Source organism: Cetorhinus maximus, chromosome 8, assembly GCF_964194155.1.
Source record: "Cetorhinus maximus chromosome 8, sCetMax3.hap1.1, whole genome shotgun sequence".
Classification (NCBI taxonomy): domain Eukaryota; kingdom Metazoa; phylum Chordata; class Chondrichthyes; order Lamniformes; family Cetorhinidae; genus Cetorhinus; species Cetorhinus maximus.
In genome coordinates, this window is record NC_135886.1 from 31533694 (window position 1) to 31561631 (window position 27938).

At 42.6% G+C, this 27938-nt stretch overlaps 1 protein-coding gene across 4 annotated transcripts in view; it reads left to right on the top strand.

The window, feature by feature from the left end:
• The window catches only part of itpr3 (inositol 1,4,5-trisphosphate receptor, type 3), a 322646-nt gene that overhangs the window by 132256 nt on the left and 162452 nt on the right, over positions 1-27938 (top strand). For all 4 annotated transcript variants that reach the window (XM_078546659.1, XM_078546662.1, XM_078546660.1 and 1 more), the window contains 5 exons: positions 4810-4968; positions 8212-8310; positions 8933-9016; positions 18402-18548; positions 19622-19717. In XM_078546659.1, coding sequence (XP_078402785.1) covers positions 4810-4968; positions 8212-8310; positions 8933-9016; positions 18402-18548; positions 19622-19717 — 585 coding nt within the window. The remainder of the gene's footprint in view (positions 1-4809; positions 4969-8211; positions 8311-8932; positions 9017-18401; positions 18549-19621; positions 19718-27938) is intronic.

A 27938-nucleotide genomic window follows, 5' to 3' on the forward strand; every position in this document is an offset into this window, starting at 1 on the left:
AGCATAGCCACTGTTGTAATGTACAAGATTAAATATGCAAACAAAACATTAAAATTTAATTAAAGTATTAGATATTTTTCAGCCACATGTGAGAACTTTTCTTAAAGGAGAAGAAAAAACTGGGGAGCAATCTTTTTGCTAATGGAATTGTAAGAGAAGCCATATTTGTCCCAGCTCTCTTACAATTTATAAAACAGTAAGGTTAGAAAATATCACTGATTGTCCAAGTTATATTTATGCATGAGAATACATTTACTTTCATCATTGCTTCACAGAGACAGCTCACTTGAATCCTGTAGAGGACCTATTCGCTTAATGGGAAATTATCTAGAGCTGTCCAAATTTGGGATGCATTCTAGTAAGACAGGCTGGATTTAGTGTTCCCGACATGGGTCTTGCCCACTGGTTGGACAAGCGGCAGGAGATTCGCATTGCTTTGGTGGGGGAGGCCTGACTGAATTAAGTATCTTTTAGGCACTTAAGTGGCTAGTATCAGGTCTTCCCCGTGGTTTAGCACACCGGCCAATCAGAAGCCGGCAGCCCTTCTGCACAGGCAGTGCCACTGGGAGCAGTAGCTGCTACCGGTACTGGAGTGAGCCTTCACCAGAGATCATCATGGGATCCGTGGAGAGAGGTGAGTGGCCGGGTTGGAGATCATGGGGTGGGGGTTACTGGCAAGAGCTGGGGGAGGGCGTCAGTTGCAAAGACTGAAGGGTGGCTCTCAGCGGCACCCCTTTTCCCTCAAGCGGGCACTAAGTACCTTTGAAACAATGACCCCCCCTACCCTCCTCCCCCTCCCTGGGGGGCTGCTGGCAACCCCGATAGCATTTGCTAGGCGGTCTTCAGGAGGCACAGGAAACCCATGCGAGTTTGAGGGTATCCCTGAGTCACCACTAAATTCTGGTGGGTTCAGGGATAATGACCTTTAAGTGGTCATTAGTGAGTCTAATTAGCTAGAGGGTGGGTTCCTCATCTCAGCTCATTCCAGCTGCTGACTTAATGGGGATGAGTTTTCCCACCGGGAATGGGATGCGCAGCCTGTGGAATGGGATGTACAGCATCCCCCGTGATCTTGTGGCCTGCCTGCCACCTAGCCCGCTCTGGAAGGCTTCATTAAGTCCAGCCCAATATGTCATCTGAGCGGTTGAGGGTTGTAGAGGAAATCCAGAATTGGGAGGAGAAAGGATGTGTGTTATCAAATACTTTCCGTCCCCTTTTGATAATAATTCCATGCACAAGTTGTCTAGGATAATCAGCTTCCATATGAAGCTTATGGTCTCTTTGTGTTGGGTTATGACTGTCAAGGGTTCAGTTTCATTTATGGTTCTTAGCAATTGTAGCTGCCATTGAGAGGAGCCCATGTCATGCAATAGGAAAACTTAGGCTAAATTCTGATATGGCCATCAATCTTAAAACCACTTTCTCTTATGAGCAGATAGCATGAATATATTAGTTGTAATATGTTCTTGTTTAAAAGTTATTTTAGTACTCTTTACAGATCTTTCCAAAGGATTGCCATTCTCTTTTGCATTGCCTTCACCATTCAAATAGCTCAGGTAGCAACATAATCTATTACAGTATCTATGCTCATTATTTCACCCTTGACCACTGTTCATTTAATTTTTTAATGTGTTGCAGGAAGTCTATCTTGCAGCCTTGAGTGGACAGTTAAATAATGATTTGAATGGCGGAAGTTAAGAAAATCGAGGGACTTAGGCAATAAATAATCATTATTTTATAGTTATCAGAAATGAGAGACAAATGCAAATGAATTCAACTGTTTAATCAAGCTTGACTATCATAGCCCCAGAGTTCCTGCCTTTTAGGAGTGCTCAGTTTGTGTAATCGGAACAGAGTTTGGATGGTTATCCTAGGTCTTTACCCCTTTATACTGCATTGACATTTCTGCTAGGAGTGGGGCCAGTTCTGTCTCGCTTTTCTATTGCACTGCACATCTGCATGAAGAAGGTGCACTTGCTCATCAGGACCTGAGCCTGATATAATGTATGCTATAGAAATGCCAAATGTCTGTTTCAGTCAATCGCAGGGAAAGTGATACATTTGAAACTTTGCCAGCTTTAAGCTTTTAAAAATTTTTGTTTGGAGCAATTTTCTCACTTATAACACAGCAAATTCTGCACTTTTCCACATTCCAGTTGCACTGAAAATGTCATGAACACTTGCAATAAACTGGACTAACGTCCCTGACCCTGGAAGTTGGCATAGGGTCAGGAGATCAGGCATGGGCTGGGCAGAAATTCGGCCCTGCCCCAACCCAAAAACATCTTCTGAGGAATTTATGGATGCAAAACCTCAGGAGAAATATTTAACAAATATTGACTGGTTCCCATGCACAAGTGCCAAATGAAGCACTTGGCTGCATCTTAATTTGCACAATTAAAATGGATAATAATTATGTAGCTTCTCATTCATTCTTCCTGAAGAGTGACATCTTCTCCTTGAGTAAAAAGTGTCACACATTAGAAATGCAGTACAATTTTGTGAAACTGTAAACTGTTGAAAACCTCCATGTGAATTTTTAAAAAAAAAACAAGTTAACATTGTTCTAAAATGCTTACTTCCAAGTGTTGGGGACAGACATTTATGGATCACTTGCCTGTTCACCCACAATGTTTTTTACATCACTTACAATTGCAGTCTTTCTATTAAAGTGAAAATGAGTGGGTATGCTAGAAAGATGCCTGTTTGAAATTGCCTTGGAATAGCATGCCATCATGAGTAGAGATACAATGGGGCTGTGTTCCCTGTGGCTGTCTATTGAGATACTTTGGCAGTGATTATCCACTAACTAGCTCTAGCTTTTTGTTAAAAGCAAAAAACTGCTTTTTGTGTTATTGTTCAAATTCCATTTGATGTAGGTTCACAATAATCGTGCCATTGTTTTGCATAAATTGAAATATTCACTCTTTTATATGAACTGAAAGAGGTGTCATGTTGCAGACCTACCAATTACCTTTTTACCTGTAATTTTACATTGGAGATTGTATAGATTTCTCACTTACCAAAGCCAGAAACTGTACACTGTCAGACCATGGCAGTCAGGCTAAAGGTAATGGCTAAATTTATTTACAGGCAATATAATTACACAAAAATGTAAAATGAACTACATTTTGATAATGAACTGACATGACTTTCACGAAATTTAAATTGCTCTGGAAAGTATTCAAGATCTTAGAATCATTTCCAGTTCCAGTATTATTCAGCAAAATTACTAATGCTATTTTATGTTCCTGAATTCTACTGAACTTCTTCACATGAAAACACAAGGAAAACCCCAATCACTAAACAATTCTGTTGGCCTTTCAAAGGCAAGCTTTGACACCCAAGATCAAAGGGGTCCTTTCTTAAGTGGCAGACAATCATGATGTTATTCAGTCCTACTATTTGGATAGATAGAGCATTCACTGTAACTCCTTAAGCTGTCTGTTGAGTTGATTGTTCCTGACACTTGGCCAAGGCTCTGAATAGTGCACATTGGAATTCAGATTTATTTGAAACTGCTTTAATGATTAGAAATGGTAAAAAATGTTTACTTATTTGTCATATTTGATGCTGTTAATTTAAGATCATTCAGTCATATGGTATGCATGTTGTAGATATGTTTAAGTATTGTGTTTGCACATTGCTTGAACATTTTACAGCTAGAGTTTCCCCAACTGTCTACTGCTCGTAGCCTCACGGAAATAAAAGATGAAATAGTTTCAGACCATTTTGTGAACTTTCTCAAGCAGTCTTTTAGACTGCTTGACACCCATGCAAATTTCACTTGGGAATCCCATGTACATCACAGAGCCTGACTTTCATATTAACAGTGGCCTCCCACCTGAAGCAAATAGGCACATAAGCTGCTCATCTAAAGACCCCTATTAAGACGGTGATGGTGGAATGCTAGTGTAAAAGGGTGGTAAGTGACTCAACACCTTTTCAGGTCACTGCTGGCTGGTTATGCCAGGCATTTTAACACATAGGAAAGTAACTCACATTGTCATAGACTGACTGCCATTGTCTGAAATGTTATGACATAGGAAACAAAATGGATAACCAAGGATAGCTGAGTGCAGACTGTTGGAAAATAACATCATTTATCTCATTGGCTTAATTTTGAAAGGTTGCCAGCTGCATTTTGAAAATATAAATGTAAGATCTGTGGATATTCCACTAATCAGGTATGCCTAAATACTAGTCAGCAATTAGGATGGATCAAGATTTCTCCAGACTTTGGTTAATTTAGCTAATATTTTAGTGCCTCAGTTATCCTGCAGCTGAAGTCAAACAATATTATTTTTAGATTCTAGAAAAAGCACTAGCCAATTTTTAAAAGTTCCTGACAAGTTTATTGAATGAATCCCATTTGAGGAATGAGATTATTTGACACCTTACCAAAAATGATATTTCGTTTGCATTAATTTGAATGTCTTCCACTTTAAAATGCACCATGGGCCTTACACTGTGCATCAGAAAGGTAACAAATACAGCTATCTTCAGAAGGAAATAAGGATAAGATTCCTAAAGCATTAATTTGCTAGTTCAAATAAATAATCAGGAAAGTTAAATAGTGGTCCACACTTGCACACTATGGATCATTATGAAGTGATGCAGTCGTTGATAGGAATGCTACTTGTTGCTCCATTCTGTGCATTCCAGAACTAGATAACCTATGCTTTCAATTTAGCCATAGAATGACCATTGTTGGCACTACTAATTAAATATCTAATAATGTTGGAAACACTTACATTCTAAATAAGTGTTCTCCTGTTCTCTGACCTAATATCTGTTTTTTGCTTTCAGCTGCTACACATGAAAAGCAACAAATACTTGACTGTGAATAAGAGATTACCAGCTCTCTTGGAGAAGAATGCTATGAGAGTCACTCTGGATGGCACAGGGAATGAAGGCTCCTGGTTATTCATTCAGCCATTTTGGAAGCTAAGGAGTAATGGAGATAATGTAAGAGTGTATCAATAATAGCATAAAAATGCTGACTGATCTTGAAGACAATTGAAGTAAAAGATAAATATTTGGTATTCATTACATTTTAATGTGCCAAAACAATCTACTATTCCAGGACTATCCTAGAATGTAAAAGTAGCCTCCAGCTTCTTTTTACCACTATCAAATGTGTCTCTGGCCCCTTCCTCCCTCAACACCCACCACAGATCTATAGAGTGCATAGACCGTTTCGTCAAAAGATTGAGATCTTCCATTCATCTACCTCTCCTTCTCCCCCTTTCCTTTTTGCCCATCAAAACAAACTTTCCCTCCAGGCTGTCCCCTGCCATATTCCTAATCTGCTTCTTCCTCTAGTTTTTCCTCTCGTTTTCCTCTGCCTTTCCAAGCTGTTTGTGCCCCTGAGACCCGTCTCCTTCGCCCTTGACCTGAATTCTGCTAGCCATCTAACATCCTTTCCTGGCCACTACACTAAGCTGGTAGCTTCCCCCCCTGGGGTACTGTCTATCTCCTTTTCAAAATGACTGTCATCAGCCCACCCCCACCCACCTCCCCCAAAAAGCCCCATTCTTGAAAGCTGCTGCCTCACTGCCAACCTCCCATTCCTCTCAAGTCTGTGAATGTCTTGTTGTTTTCCCAGTCTACATTTCCCCAGCCACAGAACTTAAACAGCTCCAAGCAATGTATAACCATAGAACGATAGAAACGTTACGGCACAGAAAGAAGCCATTCAGCTCATTGTGTCTGTGTTGGCCGAAAAATAAAAAACTAGCCACCCATTTTAATCCCACCTTCTAGCACCTGGTCTGTCACCTTGCAGGTTTCAGCACTTCAGGTGCAGATCCAGGTACCTTTTAAATGAGTTGAGGGTTTCTGCAAATGACAAATTTCACAAATGACACCTTGTCTGATTGTAACCATGGTGGGTTTTCCTTCCCCATCCTTCTCTATCTCTCTTTGACCTGGTTGACCCCATTATCCTCCTTCAACTCCTCTCCTCCATTGCTCTGGTTTATGGGATTACCCTTGCTTAGTTTTACTCCTCCTGTTGCATCAGGAGTACCTCCAGCAATGGCCTTCATTCCTATCGGCCACTCCATTACCCTCAATCACCCTCAAAGCTCTATCCTGGGTCCTTTCCTATTTCTCACCTACATTGTGGAGGTGGTAGCATAATGGCATTGTCACTGGACTAGTAATCCAGAGACCTAGCATAATACTCTAGGGATCCGGGTTTGAATCCCGCCACAGCAGATGGTGAAATTTGAATTCAGTAAAAAATCTGGAATTAAAGTCTAATGATGACCATGAAACCATTATCAATTGTTGTAAAAATCTATCTGATTTGCTTTAGGGAAGGAAATCTGCCTTCCTTACCTGGCCTGGCCTGGCCTACATGTGACTCCAGACCCACAGCAGTGTGGCTGACACTTAAATGTCCTCTGAAATGGCCTAGCAAGCCACTCAGTTCTCAAGGGGAATTAGGGATAGACAGTGATGGCCACATCCCATGAATGAATAATAAATAAATGCCTCCAAAATATCTGCACCTGGGGTCAGTCCCTTTCCAACACCTCATCCAATTTCTCCATTGCCTCTGTGCTGATGGACTGCTTATCAACACCCAGAAATATCAGTTTCCTCCAAATCTATTGTCATGGTCATCCATCATAAATTCCCTGCCCTCCTTACTAATTCTATTCCTCTTCCTCGGTAACTGCCTCTAGTTACACCAGCCTATTCACAACCTTGGCATCCTGTTCGACCTCATGTTGAGCTTCCAATCCTATATCCTCATCATTACAAAGCCTATTTACTTTCACCTCTATGAGATTGTTTGCCTCTGCCCCTGACTCAACCTACCTGCTGCCAAAACCATCACCTATGAGCATTTCACCTCCGGGCTTGAGTATTCCATTGCCCTCCTGGCCAGCCTTCCATCCTCCACATCATAAGCTTCAGCTCATCTTCAACTGTGCTACCCATATCCCATTCTGCACCAAGTCCCACTTAGCTGTTACTCATGCCCTTGGTTCTTGTCCAATTTAAAGTTCTCATCTTTATGTTTAAATCCTTTTTATCCTCTCTCTCTCTCTCTCTTTCTCTCCCTGTCTAGCCTCCTCCAGCCCTACAAGGAACTCTCCATTCCCCCAACTCTAGCCTTCTGTGCCTCCCCCATTTTTGTGCTATCATTTGTGGTTGTAGTAATTATAGTTTTGGGAAATCTGGGACTGTAGCTTTAAGAATAATCCTGTGTTGTAAGATCACATGATCTGTGTAAACCAATGTGTGAGTGGCGCAGGGAACCTCTAGCAGGGAGAGTTCTTCTTTAGTTATGGAGTTTGATGCACACATGTAGTTGCTGCTGCTGTCTTGTAAATAAAGTTAAATGTTTCACTAAGCAAAGTTGTCTGAAGATGAACTCTACAACAGTGGTTGTGCCTTCAACTGTCGCACCCTGGAACCCTCTTCTTAAACCCTTCTTTCTCTCCATCTTTCTCTCCTCCTTTCAGCCCATCCTTTATAAACAAGATTTTGGCTTTCCCCACTGCTTTGGCTCTGGATCCATTTTAATCTGATTACACTTTGGGATTTTTTTAAACATTAAACCTCTCAGGATCAGCTGAGTTCCTACCTCCCTGAGACCTTGGATTACTTGACAGTCCAAATTGTTAAAAGGCAAGAACATCAGAAGGAGAGAATATCAAAAAATGTGAGAGAACCAAAGAAAGGGAGAGAGATCAAGCAAAAGTTTCAGGGAGAATGAGAGAGAAAGAGGATTAAAGAAGGAACCAAGGAAGAAAATTGAAAAGAAGAGAGGAGCAGGAGCAATAAACAAGAATATCCAACAAGGGCAGGAGAGAAAGAGCTACCAGTCTCTACTACAGTAGCAGCATGTATTTTGTCAGCTTCATGTATGAGTGCAAAATACGAGTCCGTCTCATGCCAGGTCCACCATCAGCAAAAGCAGATAGTACTATATTGTTTTAAAGTAGAGCACCTTTGAATTAATAAATAAGTTTATGTCAAGGTTAAGATGATTTCAAAATGTATTTTGCATGTCTGAAATCGAGTTTGTTGCTTTCTGTGTTTTGCTAGTGATGTTCAGTGATCATATCGTGATATCATGTTTTTCAAATTTTGTGATGACAAGTAAGTTTTCAAAGTAAAAAGGCTGCACTGTGGCCATTTCGTTTTAATCTTAAGGCGATATTTTGATTGTATTTCCAACATGTGTTTCAGGTGGTGGTTGGGGACAAGGTCGTATTAAATCCAGTCAACGCTGGACAGCCATTACATGCAAGCAATTATGAGCTGCTTGACAACGCAGGCTGTCAGGAGGTAAGGATCCATCAGAGGAAGGGAGCATCAGAAGATGTGAGAGAAATAATGAAAGGAAGAGAAAAACAAAGGGTCAAGGCGAATGATGAAGAGGAGAGAAAAAGTTCAGGGTGAATGATGGCGAGAAAAGACAGGGATGGAGGATCTAAAAGGGATTTAAGGAAAGAAAATCAAAAAGCAGGGAAGATCAAGAAAAATACAGATGAATATCCAAACAAAGAGAGAGAGAGACAGAGCGAGAGCTATTGGCCAATGCAGAAATAGCATCCTGTGGCTGCATTTCTTCATATTTTATCTGGTCATGTAAGATTGCACATCATATATAATTATTCCAAAAAAGAAAACAAAATGGAAGAAACAATGTGTAAAAGATCCTATCCATCCGATGAAATGATCATAGAAGTCCTTCTGTACAAGTATGAAATGCGTTTGGGAGTGGAGGTAAATTGAATTCCACTTCTGTTGATGCATAATTAAGTTGCATGTAAGATTCTGACACCAATAATGTTAGAATTAATGCAAAATCATTTGTAGTAGTAGGTAGTCAATGGGTTGTTAAAGCAAGCTGGCAATTGTTTTCTTTTCAATGCTATTCCATTAATTTTTAAATGTTCAACTATAGGTAAACTCTGTGAACTGCAACACAAGCTGGAAGATAAATCTCTTCATGAAGTACAGTGACCACATAGAAGATGTTTTGAAAGGGGTATGAATTATTCTAAAGTTGTTGGAACAACATATTGCTGAAGGATGGTTTTGATAACGCACAGCTCATTAGAATAAAAATTCTGAGCACTGAAGTTCAGGTGGAAATACAATACAGTTGGCCTACAATTCCATATATTGCACTTTAATTTTACATGGACTTTTAGTTTACTTTATTTGAAGCAGAAGATACAGGGCTATGGGGAAAGTGCAGACTTGTGATATCAGTTTTGAGTTGACATAGGAAAAAGCCAGCGGAGACACAATAAGGCAAATGGCCTCCTTCTGTGCTGTAAGCTCACAAGAGCACAAGAACGCAACACAGGAATTAGGAGCAGGAGTAGGCACTTTGGCTTCTCAAGCCTACTCCACCATTCAATAAAATCATGGCTGATCTGGTTGTAGCCTCAACTCCACTTTTCTGTCTGCTCCTCATAACCCCTCACTGTCTCGTTGATCAAAAATCTAACTCAGCCTTGAATAAATTCAATGACCCAGCCACCACTGTTCTCTGGGGAAGAGAATCCCACAGACTCATGACCCTCTCAGAGAAAAGGAATTCTCCTCATCTCAGTCTTAAATGGGAGACTTTTAATTTTTAAACTGTATCCCCTAGTTCTAGATTTCCTCATAAGAGGAAACACCCTCTCAGCATCCACCCTGTCAAGTCCCATCAGGAGCCTATAACTTTCAAGAAGATCACCCCTCATTCTTCTAAACTCCAATGGATATAGACCAACCTGCTCAATCTTTCCTCATAAGACAACCCCTTCATACCAGGAATCAGTCAAGTGTACCTTCTCTGAACTGCTTTGAATACAGTTATATCCTTTCTGAAGCAAAGAGACCAAAACTGTACATTGTACTCCAGATGGAGGGTGAGGCAGTGGTGTAGTGGTAATGTCACTGGACTAGCAATCCACAGGCTAATGCTTTGGGGGCAGGGGTTCAAATCCCACCACTGTAGCAGATGAATTTAAAATTCAATTAATCAATTCGGAATTTTAAAAAATGCTAGTCTCAGTAATGGTAACCATGAATTGATTCTTGTAAAAACCCATCTGGTTCACAAAAGCCCCTTTAGGGAAGGAAATCTACCATCCTTACCTGGTCTGGCCTCATTGTTATTCCAGACACACAGCAATTTGGTTGACTCTTAAATGCCTTCTAAAATCCTTGCAAGCCACTCAGTTGTATTAAACCACTATGAAGCCTAAAAGGAATGAAACTGGACCCAGCATCGACCTAGGCACTGGAAACAACAACAGCACACCTAGCCCTGTCGACCCTGTAAAGCCCCCCTACTAACATCTGGGGCTTGTGCCAAAATTGGGAGACTAGTAAAGCAATAGCCTATCGTCGTCATACTCACGGAATCATACCTTATAGATAGGTATTTGGAACATCCTGCAATTTGCTGTGCACTGCCCTGTAAGGGAACTCACTGAGACTCTCTATTCAATGAGAGCTAACCATATTTCATCATCTTCCGAAAGAGAAGCAGGCAGAGCGAGCATGTGACTTTGCTGGGATTCCAGACTTCTCCATGGTACCACAAACTCCATGCATATCACTTTGTGGGCTCTGCATATTAATCTACCTTATAAAAGAACCAAAAGGGATTCCATTCTCTCAACAGCCAGCTGCAATGTGGCTATAGGCAACGAGTTATACAGGTCAATGCCCGGTGTCCCACACCTAATCTTCCCTCTGTTACACAGCATCTGCTTGGCCACAATGCAAAAATAAAAGCCACCACAAAATGAACATTCCAAACCAAAGCTATAGATGAAATCATGCCATATTTCATACAAGATGTTAACTAATAAACCATGTGCAATCCCTTAGTGCCTGTCTTCCACTTGTCTTTGCCTGTCCTAGTGCCCCTATGCAGTCATGCCCCACTGGCTGCAGCATGGCTGCATGAAGACTACTGACTTTCAGTGGAGGAGACTGCAGATGGCCTTGGAGGACAACCTCGAGCAGTTCTGTGTCTGGAAGACCCAGCTGTGGACTGGACAGTCTCAGCATAAATGACAGAAAACTGGGTGGCTGTTTGACAGGCAAAAGTAAGGTCACCAGTAGAGTGACAGCAGTGAGAGGATGAATGCTGTCTTCTTGAGAGGGGACAGCATTCTCATGCTTCATGGAGCTACTGCCACACCTTGCAGGTGTTGCTTCAGCAAACCTGGTAATGTGATTGTTGGACTGCTGTGACCACCTGCAAGCCCCTTTGCACACAATAATGCACTGCCATGTTGGCAGCAGTCTGAGCTTCTATCACAGGGCTCTGATATTGAGTAACTACTGAATGTGCTGCAATGGAAACTGCACCATCCACCATCAGATGTTGCATCATGGTTGGGTCCAGAAGTGCACAAGTGGAGTGCTCACCACTTCCATGCTGGGAGGGATGGTCTCCAAGCTTGGCGCAAAGCCCTGTGCCAAGTTGGTGCTGGACTCCTCGATGCTCCTTGACATTGATCACAGGCTTTCTGGCAGGCTTATCACTGAAACAAATATCTTGTTGTTCATGCCCCTCAGTGTTCTTCTGTAGGCTGCCCCATTGAAGTGCTCATCTGACTTCTCTGCGGAAGAGCTTGTGTGTGGCCTCATACTTCGCTAAGCCGGCACCTCACACTTTCTCCAGCTCTGACTGCAGGTCACAAGTGACCATTTCTCACCACACCTAGATTCTGTCTCTATGCTATCTTCTAAATTATATGCAGTGTCAGTATTTGAGCTGGTGGTTGCTGCTGTGGAGTGAGTTGACAGTGCTTCTTCATCATCGGTGTCTTTTGCTGTTCCTTCACTGCCTGGCCAGGTTGCACTTCTCGTTGTCTGAAGGGAAAAAAGGCACAAAGGTAATATTGTGCTGCGGGGAGAGGGAGAAAGTAAGACGTGCTGCAGAAATCAGAAAATAGTGTGGGATGAGGGGAGGTGGAATGTGAGAAAGAGGATTAGGTATGAGAGTACCATCAGCCTTGATGTTTCAGTTCCCTGCTGGCCAAGGCCTCAACAATGGTTGTCCCAATAATGGCCAGCACTGTCTCCTCCATGGAGGTTAAGAAATGCAGATGTCCTCCAGTTAGTTCCTGATGACATTGGTTTTACGCTGCCTTGTCCGTCAAGAGAGAGGGAAGTGTGTTATTGTGGGTGTGCGTGGAGCGGGTGGGGGTGGATGATGATGTGGCTGTCATGTTAGAATAGCTGGCAATGTGTGGAAGCTGTGAGATGTGGGTGTGAGGCTTGAAGATTTGCTAAATGTGCAAGGGTAAGGTGAAGCATACGAATGTTAGATAGGAGTCCTGATCAATAGAAATTGTGGCTAAGTTTTTGATGAGCTTGTGGTAGATTGAGCAATGGTCTCGGCCAGTGGTGCAGCTGACAGGGTATAGCATTTGAAGGCACATTTGTCGATTTTGACTGCTCCTCAGAGGTAGTTGAACCTTTTGTGGCATTCAAATGTTTGGGTTTGCCTCCTGTAATTGACCTCCATGGTTATCCCTGAGTGTATATATAGAGGGTCTGCTGGGCCCCTGCAAACACAGGACATCTGCCTATTACTCCCCCGCCAGGGCCTCCAGCACAGGATCCACAAACCTTGGAACCTGTTTTGTCCCATGGCGTGCCATTGTTCAGTATTTCCGAGGTCAGAGTCACTTCCTCCATGACTGCCAGCACTCGCTCCAGCCAAAATGTGCCTTCCCTTTTAATAGGTGCAGGCTAGTTCTAAGTAGTGTAGGTTGTGGTTCTAGCCATTCACAAGACTGGCATCTCGCTGATGCATATCAGCAATCAACAGTGCAGTTAGAACTGGCTGGATGCTGAAATCATTGAAATGAGCAGGCAGCACAAAGTTGGTGTACTGCCCTGAGAGCAACCAGGAGGTGTGGGTTAATCATGCATCATGTTGGCGGGGGCAGGGCAGGGCGGGACGGGGGGTGGGGGTGGGGGCTATTGAATTTAGCTTTCAGGGAGTTTTCAAATAAACCCTAAGTAGAGAATTGTGATTGTTTTTGGGGTTGGAATCCAGTTTTTATTCATTAACCTGAAAAGGATTAAAGTTTGAACTAGAGTAGTAAGGCAGGAATTTTATATGAGAAACAATAACTGGGGCACTAAAAATAGCTTTCAATGGAATTTGAACCTGATGGTTTTTTATTTTGCATGTTCAGTTCTTGTTCTCACATTGCATTGTTTTAAACATCAAATGGTTGTTGATATCAGCAATAGTTTAAAGGAATTACATTGCTCCTCCATTGGCTTTTGTGGAGGTCAGGATGTACTAGATTCTTTGTTGGACTGGTTTACCAATGTTATTCATTATAAGAGTTTGATCTTACATTTAACTTTTTACTTGATACACCTTTGATATTGGTACTACATTCTGTTCACTCAATGCAGTTTGTTTGGGTACAAATTGGCATAATTAAAAATATTTGTACACCGTAGCATGGCACATTTAGGGTGCTGCGAAACATTGACCAAAAACACTTCCCTGCATACTCTTCCTATTGTTACATTTGATGTCTGTCACCAGCCTCCTGAAGACCCTTTAAGTCCATGGAGCAGGTCATTATGACAGTTAACAAGGTGAACCATGGAAAAGTGGGTCCCAATTACCACTGAAACAAAATAGGACAGTCCATTGACATTGGGGAGCATTATCAACTACTCAAAGACCTGTTTGACAAGAGCCAACTGCACCACAAACTATACCAAATATAGTCATGAGAAAGTCAAATTTTTGAGACCCAAATTTTAGACAAAAAGTTAGGGGGTCGACTTTTACATGGGTAATGTTTTCGAGGGGCTTACTTTCAATTAAAAGGCAATGGAGGAAACCATTGCTGAGATGTACAGAAACACCCAATCAGCACTCTCAGCATTTGGGTATGAGTCTGTGAACAGCCCTAAACTGTGGAACTTATCTTTGCTTCCAAACACAGTGCCAGGGCTTAATTGGTCCCTCATGTACCAGATAGCTAACCCTTCACTGTGAAGATTCTTTTTTCCAGGCCCATGAACTTTGAATCGAACATAGAGCTCCTAGTCTTTCAGGTAGCATGGCACTCTGTCCCTGATTAATCTGCTTTTACTGTACTCATTGGGTGTTAAGCGAACATAATGACACATCAACATGGTGTTCCCATCAAAATCCCATAGAGGCAACAACCTTGAACTCACTCCTTGATACTGTTTCATCAGGCTGTGCTCAACTTCAGGGAGCCTCCCTCAAACCCCCTACCCACCAAAGCCCATGAGAGGAAGTGGCCACATTGGCTGGGCCTGTGGTTTCAGCGCTGCTTGGGGGTCGGGGTAGGGAAGGAAAGGGAAGAGCCATGTCATTTTAAAATGCCATGCTGACAGCTCCCAGCTCTTGACCTAAGCCTTGGTGCAGGGGGATTGCACGGAGTCAGCATTCATAAGTATCGTTTTAATGAACAATGAATTGAGGTCGACGAAAAATTAAGGATTTTTGGCCAAAGATCGGTGGTCGACTTTTACACGAGATAAACTATAACCCAAATATATACGGTAATTTACTGGGATGAGCTTGTTTGTGAGGGACTTTTAGCATTCAGGCATGAAAGTCTTTATTGTGCACAAAGAATTTGGAACGTATTGGAAATACTTGTAATAATAGTCTCGTAATAACTGAGGTGGGAAGAGAGAAGGCCGGGGGAGGTATAGTGGTCAGGAAACCTGGATGTATGGATTTTCTATAGGTCCTGCCAAACTTAATGACAGGTCATGTCTTAATGTTTTTTCCCTCCAGTTGTGGCTGTAGCTAGTTTTGAGGCTGGGTGGCTATCAGGTGGTCAAGCCTGTAGTTCCAGGCCACAGGGTCAGACCTGGGGAGGTCAGCTGACATCAGAAGGGGAGCTGACATGAGGAGGGGGCGGGTATGGTGGGTTGGTTTGGGTGGGTTGGGGTGGGGTGGGGGTTGGGTGTCATTCAGTCGCAAGCGTCCATTCAGAGGGCTGTTTACAGGTTTGCTTGAAGGCCCAAGGGAATTAAGCACTCCGGCTCCTCCCAGTCCACAAGTAGCATCAGAAAAGCGTTTAATTAGCCATACCCTCCAGCCATTACCTCCTCCTTTCAGCTGCTGAATCTCCTGAGGCCCAGGAAACTTAGCCGGCTGGTGTGAAATCTAAAACAGAAGTAAAATGTGAGGCATGCAGCTAAAATATTTAAATTTGGACCTTGCCTCTGGAGAGCAAATTAATCACCTGACCACAACCTGCCTCCAATGAAACTGGAGGTTGACATGTTAGACAAGAGTTGTGATTAAGTTTTGACTTTTAACATTTTTTTTAACCACCTTCGTTGGGGAAGCATTATTACGTTCCTCCTGGCTTCACATTAAGTTAAAAAAAAATACATGTGCCTTTTCTTTGGAGGCCACCAGCTGGTGGTTAAGCCACTGTAGAGCCTGAAAAACCAGTTGGAGCTTGTACTTTGACTTGTTTAAACAAATGATGCAAATGGGTTCTAAAAGAGGTGCAGGTCCCTCTTCAGAACTGAAATGAGGCCTACAACAGCTGCTTTCATAAGTAGCCTGGATGAATTTACTGGCGGCCCGAATGCACAAGTAAATTGGGGACATTTTATTTTATTCCTTTGCACCCCTTTTTATGCCTGTGTCTCCAATGTCATTTACACTGTTGGCAGGTAAATAAAATAAAATTGCCCGTTTTTATAAGTCAGGTAATCAGTGGAAAAAGATAACCTGCAATATTGTTAAATAATATTTAGCGAACTCAACGAGAGCCCTGCTAGAAGATTAATATTGTCCACAATTCCTATTTATTATTTAATGTGAATACAAACAGGACTATAATTCAGAATCATTGGCCAGAATCTCCCAGCAACTGCGCCCCCCCCAACCCACGGCGGGTTCCCCGGCGGTGGGGTGGCGAGCCATTGAAATCTCTGCTCATGTTGGCGGGACAGGAAGATCCCGCTGGCCTGAGAGGCTGGAAGATTCTGACCATTGAAAATGGCTTTGGTCGTTTGAGTTGCTGTTATTTTCTGGCAAATGATCTATCTCTATTATCCAACCTCTATCTGTTGCAACCTTCTTTGTCTTTAGAACCATAGAACCATAGAAAAATTACAGCACAGAAGGAGGTCATTTGGCCCATCTTGTCCATGCCAGCCCGAGGACACCCATTGCCCTTTCTAATCCCACCTTCCTGCACCCAGCCCATAGCCCTGCAGTTTACAGCGCTTAAGGCACAGATCCAGGTACTTTTTAAAAGAGTTTAGAGTTTCTGCCTCTACCACCAACTTGGGCAGTGAATTCCAGACACCCACTACCCTCAGCATAAAAAAGTTCTTCCTCATGTCCCCACTACACCTTCTGCCACTTATCTTGAATCTATGTCCCCTGGTTCTAGAAACTTCCACCAAGTGAAACAATTTTATCCTGTCCACTCTATCTATTCCCCTCATAATTTTGTACGCTCTGCTTTATTGATACTAGCGTGGTCAGTTGTCTTCTGAACTTTGCTGTCTTGTCTTATTTAAGCTGCACAGCTACCATCCTGCATGTTTATTCCAATGGAGACTCCACTCCACTGTTATGAAGCCCTTCATCGTGATCTCATCCTTTTCCAGATGTTCAAAAGGAGGGAACTTCCCCCGCATCTACAACTTTCAAGTTTTAACTGCTGAACTTGCTGTCACCATTCCGTTATTCTTTATGTTATAAACTTTGGTGGCATTTTGTGCAATGGCCAATGATTGGCACATCCCCCTGATTTCTCAGTTGAAACAAGATAGCTCAATAACAAAGGGGCCAGATTTTACTGGAACGAGTATCTTGCGCTGTGACATTAGTTAAACATACAAAAATGCCTGCTGAGGTTATAAAAATTTTATGACCATAAAAGTTGTCGGAAATGTGATCTTATAATGGCATGTAAAGGACACTGGGGAGTTTAGAATCATGGCGAAACACTGGAGAAAACAATATATCGCCTCACCAATGAGAATATAGGATTGAGAAATAAACATAGGAAGGACTAAGAAAGAGGGTGAATTAAAGTTAGTGAATTCAATATTTAAATGAGGTACAGAAAAATAAGGAGAGGGGAAGAAAGATTGGATTCAGAGGGAGAAATAAAGAGACAGAAAGTAATGTAAGGAAAATTCAGTAAAAGGAAGCAAAAATTTAAAATTTTACATTTTTCCAATCCCCTAAAACAATTCACAACCTTAAGGAATGAGAGTTCACACATATGATTACTTACTTTCTGGGTCAGTGAGGTTGATTGACAGTCATTACCAGATTTTGCTTTGTTCAAGAGGGTACTTACTCTTATAATTACTAGACTTAACTTATTGCACCATATTCAATGAAAAATTAATGTGTAAATGCAGCACCTTCATGAAAATCATGCTGGGCTTAAGTGCAGGATACCATTTTTTGCAAAATTAATGGTGGAGTGGCTTAAATCATCCAGCAACTCATGGGCCTGAATTTTTCAGTTGGTATGCGGGGGCGGGCCCGTCGCGCCGATGCGTAAAGTGATGTGCGATAACGTCGGGCGTGCGTCCCAACGTCATCACGCTGTCTCGCGATGTTTCATTTGGCAGGCACGCACCAGAGTCGGCTGCACGCCCGCCGATATTTAAATGGCCTATTAAGGCCATTAAGGAAGTAATTAATGTAATTGTTAATGCTGCCCATCCATCCTTAAGGTTGGCAGGCAGGTGAAAAGGCCAAGCGGCCTTCACGTTTTTTAGGAAACCTCATCCACGAGCGGTATGAGATTTCCTAAAGCTTTTATTAATTAAATTTTTAAAATTTCCGAAATATAAAAACATGTCGCATCTTATGTGACACAGTCATATGAGGGACATGTTTAAGTAAATTTTGAATCCATTTATTTAATCATTTCAACAGCGATTCAATCTCCCTGAGGCAGCTCCCCGCTGGCCCCGACTCTCTCTCCTCCCCCACCCTGCCCGCACAGGTAGTGCTGAGCGCTACGGCTCGCGCCTTACGCTGGGCGGACCTTAATTGGCCCGTCTGTGTAAAATGGTGGCGCAGAGCCGATCATGGGGTGGCGGACGGCTCCGCGATCGCTCCCGCCCAGCCTGTCCGCCGACTGAAAAATTCAGGCCAATGTGCTTCACAATTCATGGGGCATTTCTGCCCTGCCGCAAGTTCCTGACCACTTTGAGCGTTAATGATAAGGTGTGTCATTCAGATGGCGTTATTTTTTTCAGAAAAGTCTGCCACAAAATGCTCTTATGTCTTTTTTAACTTCTTGATAATAGACAGCATCGATGGGAGAGAATCTCTGTCCTACCCAAGTGAACCTGGACCTTTCCTTTCTTGAATGTGAACATTTTATTCTCCTCCATTGCAGGGTGATGTGGTAAGGCTGTTCCATGCAGAACAGGAGAAGTTTCTGACGTGCGATGAATACAGATCAAAGCTGCATGTATTTCTGCGCACAACATTGCGTCAATCTGCCACCTCAGCAACGAGCTCAAACGCACTCTGGGAGGTTGAGGTAATTTTGACTGTGTGCTACATATATTGCACAAAGTCAAATACACATTATTTTAGCTGCAGTAATTGATTGTGATAAAAACGTGTGCCTTAGGCTCACATTTGGATTACTTCAAAAATAAAACTCTGTAAATATAATCACCCAGGCTTAATTCTGCTTGGCACATCTACATGAAATTGTGCGCTTGGTGAAACAAAATACCCTGGAACCACTTCTGTCCTGAACCATCCCTAATTTGTTTATAGCTAGCTGCAATTCAATGACATGAAGTATTCATGCAGAATAAATGAAAAGGAGTATTCACTCCAGAAAGGTTGCTATTCCCTCCAGGGACATTTTTGAGTGGCACCTGTATTTGTGGGTGTTGACTATGAGTGAAGAAGAAGGAACTCCTCCTGCACTTGTAGCAACTCAACTCAGCTATTTTGTAATAAAACAGGTCACAGGGGTGAAATGCAGGGGTGTTGGCAATAAAGAACCCATCAGAAACAGAAACAAAGGGGCTTATTCTGATGCCTCATTATCAGTCACAGAACTAAGCTCTGCTGGAGTTTGTTGGGGTAAAAGAGAATGCACTACAACAATTAGTAATTCAACAGACACCAGATTCTTTGGCAATCACATGTGAACTTGAGATCTGTGCTCCTGCTAGATTGGACAACTTCCCTGTGGGCTCTTTTCTTTCTGCCAGATGGGAGAAGAGGGGGCTGTTGCTTCCTTATCCATTCCCTGCCCTTATTGTGCAGATCATACAAAAATGTGTTCCAGCAAAGGTGACCTTAGATATGCATAGGGCTAGAAATTCATCTCGGGTAGGGGTTGCAACTGGGTGCTGTTAGATTGACTGACATGCTACACATTTAATTCCATTATGTTAAGTGTAACTGATACCTTCTGTTTTGTGCCACTGTCCAAGACGAATTTCTAGCCCTTAAGGACTTCTGGCACACATCATTCATCCATTAACTTGTGACATCACTTGCTTCCTTAGTGTAGACTATATACAATCTATGTAATAATCTCTGATTTCCTTTAGTTTATAATAATGACCTTTCTCTCTCTTCTCCTTATAGGTTGTCCACCATGATCCCTGCAGAGGAGGTGCTGGCCATTGGAACAGCCTCTACAGGTTCAAACATTTAGCTACAGGCCATTACCTGGCAGCTGAGGTATGCTTATCATTTTGTTTTAAAGAATAATGCTATTTTGGAGAGAGAAAGTACATTCAGGAAACAGTCCAACTGTTAACTAAATTAGAAAAAAAATGATACTATCTGCAGGCTAAGAATCCAAGAACAATCCCTTGGAGATCTGCTATACTTGATTCCATAACCAGAAAAGGACAGTTTGGATTACTTATCTGATGGATGTGCCTCCTGCTAGCTGGCATTATTGTGAATGAAAATTGACATGCTTGTGATTCTTTCTGCTGATCCCAGTGTAATGAAAACATTCTAAACATCAGCAACGCCTCCTAGGTGTAAACACTAGGTCTAAAGGTGTTTGATGGACACCCAAAATGATGAAAGATGTCAATATTTCTAAAAAGTAAATTGTAAAGTACTTATCAGATATGTTAACAGGTGGAAATCTCAACACACTGGGTCTTTGTGAAGTTGTTTTTGAGCTGGTAAAACTGCGTATTTCTCTGAAAGAGATGACATGACACTTTTAAAATGACCTTTGTGGGTATGGCTAATGTTGAAAGTAGTGTCCCTTCTTCCAATTAAGTGATGCTTCTGTTCCATAATACCCCTGATACCTTTAATAGGAACAAGATCACTGAACAAAATAGGCACCCAGTACATAAAAAAGCTTCAGGAGATCAAAAGATTGTTTGCACTTATCCATAATCAGCAGGTCACAGCATCCTTCACAGAGGTACAACTTCTGCAATGGATCTTAGAAGTTCTGAAAACAGTTTGGAGTGGCAGATCTATGACAGAATGGCTGTTTTGTCCACTGCATTGGATTTGCTTTGTTCAGAATTGTGGGAGCAGGACTATTGAAACAATTGGGGTGGACAATCCACTGCTATAGAGTCACTTGTCCCATTGTAAGTCCTTTTCAGGCCTTGGGTTGGATTAAAAACTCACTTTGGCCCCACAGAGGTCCAGAATTGGCACATCAAACATAATCTCTTTGTCACTTGCTTGTCCTGCTTTCTACCCTTAATGTCACCATTAGCACATTCCTTAGCAACTATCACCACCGTCAACACCCCTTTGTCCTTTTGTCTATGACATCTTTGGCAAATCTCTTCTTTGCCTCCACCTATCACTGGCCCTCTATCCAGCTCTACCTGTCCCACCTCCCTCAACCAGTTTATATTTCACCTCATTTCTATATTTCCTTAGTTCTGACGAAGAGTTATATGGACTCGAAACGTTAACTGTATTCCTCTCTGCAGATGCTGTCAGACCTGCAGAGTTTTCCCAGCTATTTTTGTTTTTGTTTCAGATTTCCAGCATCCGCAGTATTTTGCTTTTAATCAATCTCTTTGTGTCTATTACCTTTGTTGACTCAAACCTATGAGCTTTTCCAATGCCCACTATGGAACCCAAGCCTGTTCTCAGTGGATATGAGAATTGCTGGGTGGAAAGGAGATGCAGCAAATGGGAATGCCTAATAGGAATAGGAACATAGGGCCAGGAGTAGGCCATTTGGTCCATCAATCATGCTTCGCCATTCAGTTAGATCATGGCTAATCATCTACCTCAATGCCACTTTCCCACACTATCTCCATATCCCTTGATGTCATTAGTCTCCAGAATCTATCGATTTCTGTCTCCAACATGTTCAATGATTGAGGTTCCATAGCCCTCTGCTGTAGAGAATTCCAAAAATTCACCACCCTCTGAGTGAAGAAATTCCTCCTCATCTCAGTGTTAAATGGCCTGTCCCTTATCCTGAGTTTATATCCCCTGGTTTTAGACTCACCAGCCAGGGGAAACATCTTGCCTACACTCACCCTGTCATGCCCTGTAAGAACTCTAAGTTTCAATGAGGTCACCCCTCATTCTTCAAAATTCTAGGGAATACAAACCCAGCCTCCCCAATCTCTCCTCATATGACAATCCCGCCATCCCAGGGATTAATCTGGTGAACCTCCGTTGCACTCCCTCTATGGCAAGTATTTTCTTCCTTAGATAAGGAGACCAAAACTGTGCAAAATACTCCAGGTGAGGTCACAACAAATTTCTATATAACTGCAGCAAGACATCTTTATTCCTGTACTCAAATCCCTCTCAATGAAGGCCAACATACAATTAACCTTCTTAATTGCTTGCTGTACCTGCATGCTTGTTTTTAGTGACTTATGAACAAGGACACCCTTTGGACACTCACACTTCCAAACCTCTCACCATTTAAGAAATAGTCTACATTTCTGTTTTTTTCTGCCAAAATGAATAATTTCAGACTTATTCACATTATATTTCATCTGCCATGTTCTAGCCCATTGACTTAGCATGTCCAAATCCTCTTGAAGCCTCCTTGCATCCTCCTCACAACTTACATTCCCACCCAGTTTGGTGCCATCAGCCAATTTTGAAATATTACAATAGCCCCTGGGAGTTACCATTGAGCAGAAACTGAACTGGACTAACCATATAAATACTGTGGCTACAAGAGCACATCAGAGGCTGGGAATCCTGTGGCGAGTAACTCACCTGACTTCCCAAAGCCTGTCCACCATCTACAAGGCACAAGTCAGGAATGTGATGGAATACTCTCCACTTGCCTGGGTGAGTGCAGCTCCAACAACACTCAAGAAGCTTGACAGCATCCAGGACAAAGTAGCCCATCCACCAACATTCACTCCCTCCATCACCGACGAACAGTGGCAGCAGTGTGTACCATCTACAAGATGCACTGTAACAACTCATCAAGGCTCCTTAGACAACATCTTCTAAACTCACGACCACTACCATCTATAAGGACAAGGGCAGCAGACACTTGGGAACATCACTACCTGGAAGTTCCCCATCAAGCCACTCACCATCCTGACTTGGAAATATATCACCGTTTCTTCACTCTCGCTGGGTCAAAATCCCTCCCTAACAGCACTGTGGATGTATCTACATCACATGGACTGCAGCGGTGCAAGAAGGCAGCTCACCATCACCTTCTCAAGGGCAATTAGGGATGGGCAATAAATGCTGGCCTAGCCAATGATGCCCACATCCCATGAATGAATAAAAAATATTGGTTCCCAGATCCAAATCATTTATATAGATTGTGAACAGCTGTGGGCCTAACACTGATCCTTGCAGTACCCCACTAGTAACAGCCTGCCACCCTGAGCATGATCCATTTATTCTTACTCTCTGCTTTTTGTCTGCTAGTATACTTGCCACATACTAGTATATTTGCCCCAATGCCATGCGCTCTAATTTTATTAACTAACCTGTGTGGGACCTTATCAGAAACTTTCTGAAAATCCAAAAACACCGGCCAGGATTTTCCCCTCAGCGATTTGGGGGCAGGGCCCACTCGCCAAGGGGAAAATGACGCGGGATGACATCGGGAGGAACCCCCAACGTCATCCCGGTCCATTTAAATCTTCAGGAAGGTGGGCCAATTAAGGCCATTGACAGGCTAACTAACCTTGTTAAAGACCCTGCCCCTCCAAGCTTAAGGCTGGCGGGTAGGCCAGGAGCCCCAGCAGGCTTCTGATTATTCAAGAAACTTCACCACTGGTGGGATGAAGTTTCATGTCCGTTTTTAAAAAATTTAATAAACTTTATGTGTTTCTTATTAACGTCCCATCTCGTGTGACATTGTCACATGAGGGGGACATGTTAATAATTTTAATATTTCTCTATTTTTTGACTTTTCTTACCTTGTCAGTAAGCTCCCTGAGACAGCACTTTGCCTCAGGGAGCAGTGCACTCTTTCGTGAGCATGCGTGAAAGAGCGCACTTTGACAGATGGGGAATCCCTCCCCCTCCCACACCCCCCACACACAGGAAGCGCATAGTGCTTCCTGTCGGGCAGGCCGCTGGGTGGGCCTTAATTGGCCCACCCACTCAAAATGGCGGTGGGCCCTGTTTTGGCGGCGGGGGTCGGCTGCTCGCCCGCCGGTGGGGCCTGCTCACCCACCAAGGGCAAAATTCTGCCCGACCACATCCAGTGGTTCTTCTTTATCTATGCTACAAGTAACAACCTCAAAAAACTCGAACAATTTTGTCAAACATGGTTTCTCTTTCATAAATCCATGTTGAATTTGCCCAATTTTACCATTCTTTTCTAATTGTCCAGTTACCACATCCTTTATAATAGATTCTAACATTTTCCCTACTATTGACATCAGGCTAACAGGTCTGCAATTTTCCATCCTCACTCTTCCTCCCTTCTTAAATAGCGGGGTTACATTTGCTGCTTTTCAGTTCACAGGAACCTTTCCAGAATATATAGATTTTGAAAGATAACCACCAATGCATCCACTACCTCTCAACACTCTGGGATGAAGCTGATCTGGTCCAGGGGATTTATCAACCTTTAATCCAGTTAACCTTTTACTAATTCCTTTTAGTTCCTCAGTTTCACAAGTCCTTTAGTCACCTTGTATTTCTGGGAGATTTTCTGTGTCTTCTCCCTGAAGACAGACGCAAAGTAACTATTTAGTTTTCCCACCATTTTCCTGTTCTCCACTATAAATTCTCCTGTGCTCAACTGTTTGGGCCCACATTTGGCCGAGCTAATCTTTTCCTTTTCATGTGCCCAGAGAAGCTTTTACAGTTCACCTTTATGTTCCCCATTAGTTTTAATATTCCATTTTCACTTTCTTAATCAGTTTCTTGGTCCTTCTTTGCTGCGTTCTAAATTGCTCCCAATCCTCAGGGTTACCACTTTTTCTGGCATCCTTATAAGCCACTTCCTTTGATTTATTGCCATCTTTAACAACCTTCATTAATCACGGTTGATTGACCTTTCCCGTTGTGTGTTTGTGGTTTAGAAGAATGTATATCTGTTTTAGACCTGTATTTCTTTAAATACTAGCCATTCTTCACATTTAAGACCCTAGCTTCAGAATGAAATATATCATGTTCAAACTTAATGCGAAATTCCATCATATTGTGATCGCTATTTCTCAAAGGCTCCTTTACAGCAAGGTTATTAATTATCCCTTTCTCATTACACAACACTAAATCCAAAATAGCCTGATCCCTAGTTGGCTCCTCAATGTATTCCTCCAGAAACCTGTCTCATATATGCTCCAGGAATTCATCCTCCATAGCATTAGTGCTGATTTGGTTAACTCAGTCTAAATGTAAATTGAAGTCGCCCATTATTACTGTATTACTCACGTTACATACATCTCTAATTTCCTGATTTATACCGTACCCAACATAACCACTACAGTTTGGTGCCTATAAAAAACTCCCACCAATGTTTGCGGCGCCTTGCTGTTTCTTAGCTCCACCCAAACCGATTCTACATCTTGATCCTTCAGTCTAAGATCCCTGCTTTCCAATGTACTGACCTTGTCCCTTATTAAGAGTGCTACCCCACCTCCCCTTCCTTTTTGCCTATCCCTCCTAAATGCTGAATATCCATAGATATTCAATTACCAAGCTTGGTCACTCTGTAGCCACGTCTCAATAATGGCAATTAAATCATACCCATTTACCTCAATTTGTGCATTCAAATCATCAACCTTTTTGTGAATGCTACATACATTCAGATACTTTAACAGCTTTTTTAACTTTATTCTCTATTCTGACCCTATTTGATGCTTGCCTGTGCTTCATCTGTCTTCTATTTTTGCATTCTGCTTTTCTACTTCCTTTTACCAATTTTGCTTCCTTCGAATCTGAGCTGCCTCCCAGGTTCACATCGCATGCTAACCTGGTTTAAACCCTCCCCAAGAGCACTAGCAAATCTCCCTGTGAGGATGTTAGTCCCGGTCCTACTAAGATGCAGTCCGTCTATCTTGTACAGGTTCCACTTGTCCCAGAACTGGTCCCAATGCCTCAGAAATTTTATGCCCTCCCTCCTACACCGGCTCTCCAGCCATGTGTTCAATCTCTTAATTCTCCGATTTCTGTGCTCACTAGCAAATGAGACTGGTAGTAATCCTGAGATTACTGCCTTAGAGGCATTGCTTTTCAAACTATTTCCTAGCCCCCTGAAATCTGCTTTCAGGACCTCATCCCCTTTCCTACCTAAGTCTTTGGTACCAATGTGGACTGCAACCTCTGGCTGATCACCCTCCCCCAGAAGAATGTCCTGCAGCTGTTCTGTGACATCCTTGACCCTGGCACTAGGCAGGCAACACACCATCTTGGAGTCAAGTCTATGGCCACAGAAATGCCTGCCTGTTCCTCTAACTAAAGAATCTCCTATCACTGCTGCTCTACCCCTCTTCTTCCTCCCATCCTGTACAGCTGAACCACCTGTGGTGCCACAATCTTGGCTCTGACTGTGCTCCCCGAGGAACCAATGCCCTCACCAGCATCCAAAATGGAAAACCAATTAGCGGGCGGGACATCAGGGGACTCCTGCACTACCTGCCTGATCCTCTGGACTGCCTGGTGGTCACCCATTCCCTTTCTGCCTCCATGCTCCTAACCTGTGGTGTGACCACCTCTTTGAATGTGCTATCCACGTAGCTCTCAGCCTCGCAGATGCGCCGCAGTGACTCCAGCTGCTGCTCGAGCTCCTAAACCCAGAGCTCAAGTTTCTGCAGCTGGTGACACTTCCTGCATATGTGGTCGCCTAGCTCACTGGTAGCATCCACAGATTCCCACATACTACAGGGCATGCATTCCACACGACTGAGCTGCCCTGTCATGTCTCAACTTCACTTCACTTACATAAACTTAATTTTACTTTGGTTTACTTATATTAACTTTATTTTACTTGGCTTTAACTTAATAAACCTTACAACTATTGATAAACCTTACTATTCCTGATAAATCCGAATAATTAACACACTTTACTAATTGCAATAAACCTTACTTAAAGCACCTCTTCCCCCGTGCACCAAACTGCCACATGAACCTAATTCGCTACTCACTCAGTTGTTGATACTTAGATACACCCCTGAAATTCCTTTGGGATATAGGAGTGGGTAGAAGGTGCTAGACCACCAGCCTATTCAGTATTTTCAGGGTAAGTTAAATGGAGTGGAAACCCAGCAATTCCATGTTTCACCCAAATCCTAATCAGATTTCCAGGAGGCATTTGATAAGGTGCCACATCAAAGGTTATTGCAGAAAATAAAAGCTCATGATATAGGGGGTAACGTATTGGCATGGATAGAAGATTGGCTAGCTAACAGGAAGCAAAGAGTAGGCACAAATGGGTCTTTTTCAGGTTGGCAGGATGTGACGAGCGGTGTGCCACAGGGGCCAGTGCTGGCACATCAACTGTTTACAATTTATATAAATGATTTGGATGAAGGGATGGTTGCCAAATTTGCTGATGACACAAAAATAGGTAGGAAAGTAAGTTGTGAAGAGGACATAATGAGGCTACAAACAGATATAGATAGGTTAAGTGAGTGGGAAAAGGTCTGACAGATGGAGTATAATGTGGCAAAATGTGAAATCGTCAATTTTGGCAGGAAGAATGAAAGAGAAGCATATTATCTAAATGGTGAGAGATTGATCTGAGGTGCAGAGGGATCTGGGTGTCCTTGTGCATGAATTACAAAACGTTAGTATGCAGGTGCAGCAAGTAATTAAGAAAGCTAATAGAATGTTATCATTTATTGCGAGAGGAATTGAATACAAAAATAGGGAGGTTATGCTTCATTTGTACAGATCATTGGTGAGACTACATTTGAAGTACTGTGTGCAGTATCAGTCACCTTATTTAAGGAAGGATGTAAATGTGGTGGAAGCAGTTCAGAGAAGGTTTACCAAACTAATACCTAGAATGGGTGGGTTGTCTTATGAAGAAATGTTGGATAGACTAGGCTTGTTTCCACTGGAATTTAGGAGATTAAGAGCTAACTTGATTGAAACATATAAGATCCTGAGAGGTCTTGACAGGGTGGATGTGGAGAGGTTGTTTCCACTTGTGGGTCAACCTAGAACTAGGGGTCACTGTTTAAAAATAAGGGGCCGGCCATTTAAAACAGAGATGAGGCGAATTTTTTTCACACAGAGGTTCACGAGTCTTTGGAACTCTCTTCCTGAGAAGGTGGCAGAAGGTGAATATTTTTAAGGCAGGAGTGGATAGATTCTTGGTAAGCAAGGTGGGTGATAGGTCATCGAGGGTAGGTGGGATGTAGATTTAAGAATACTATCAGATCAGTCATGATCTTATTAAATGGCGGAGCAAGCTCGAGGGGCTGAATGGCCTCCTACTGCTCCTTGTTTGTATGTTTCATATCATATAGCTTTCCCTGAATTCCACCTCCCCTGGAATTTGACTTCA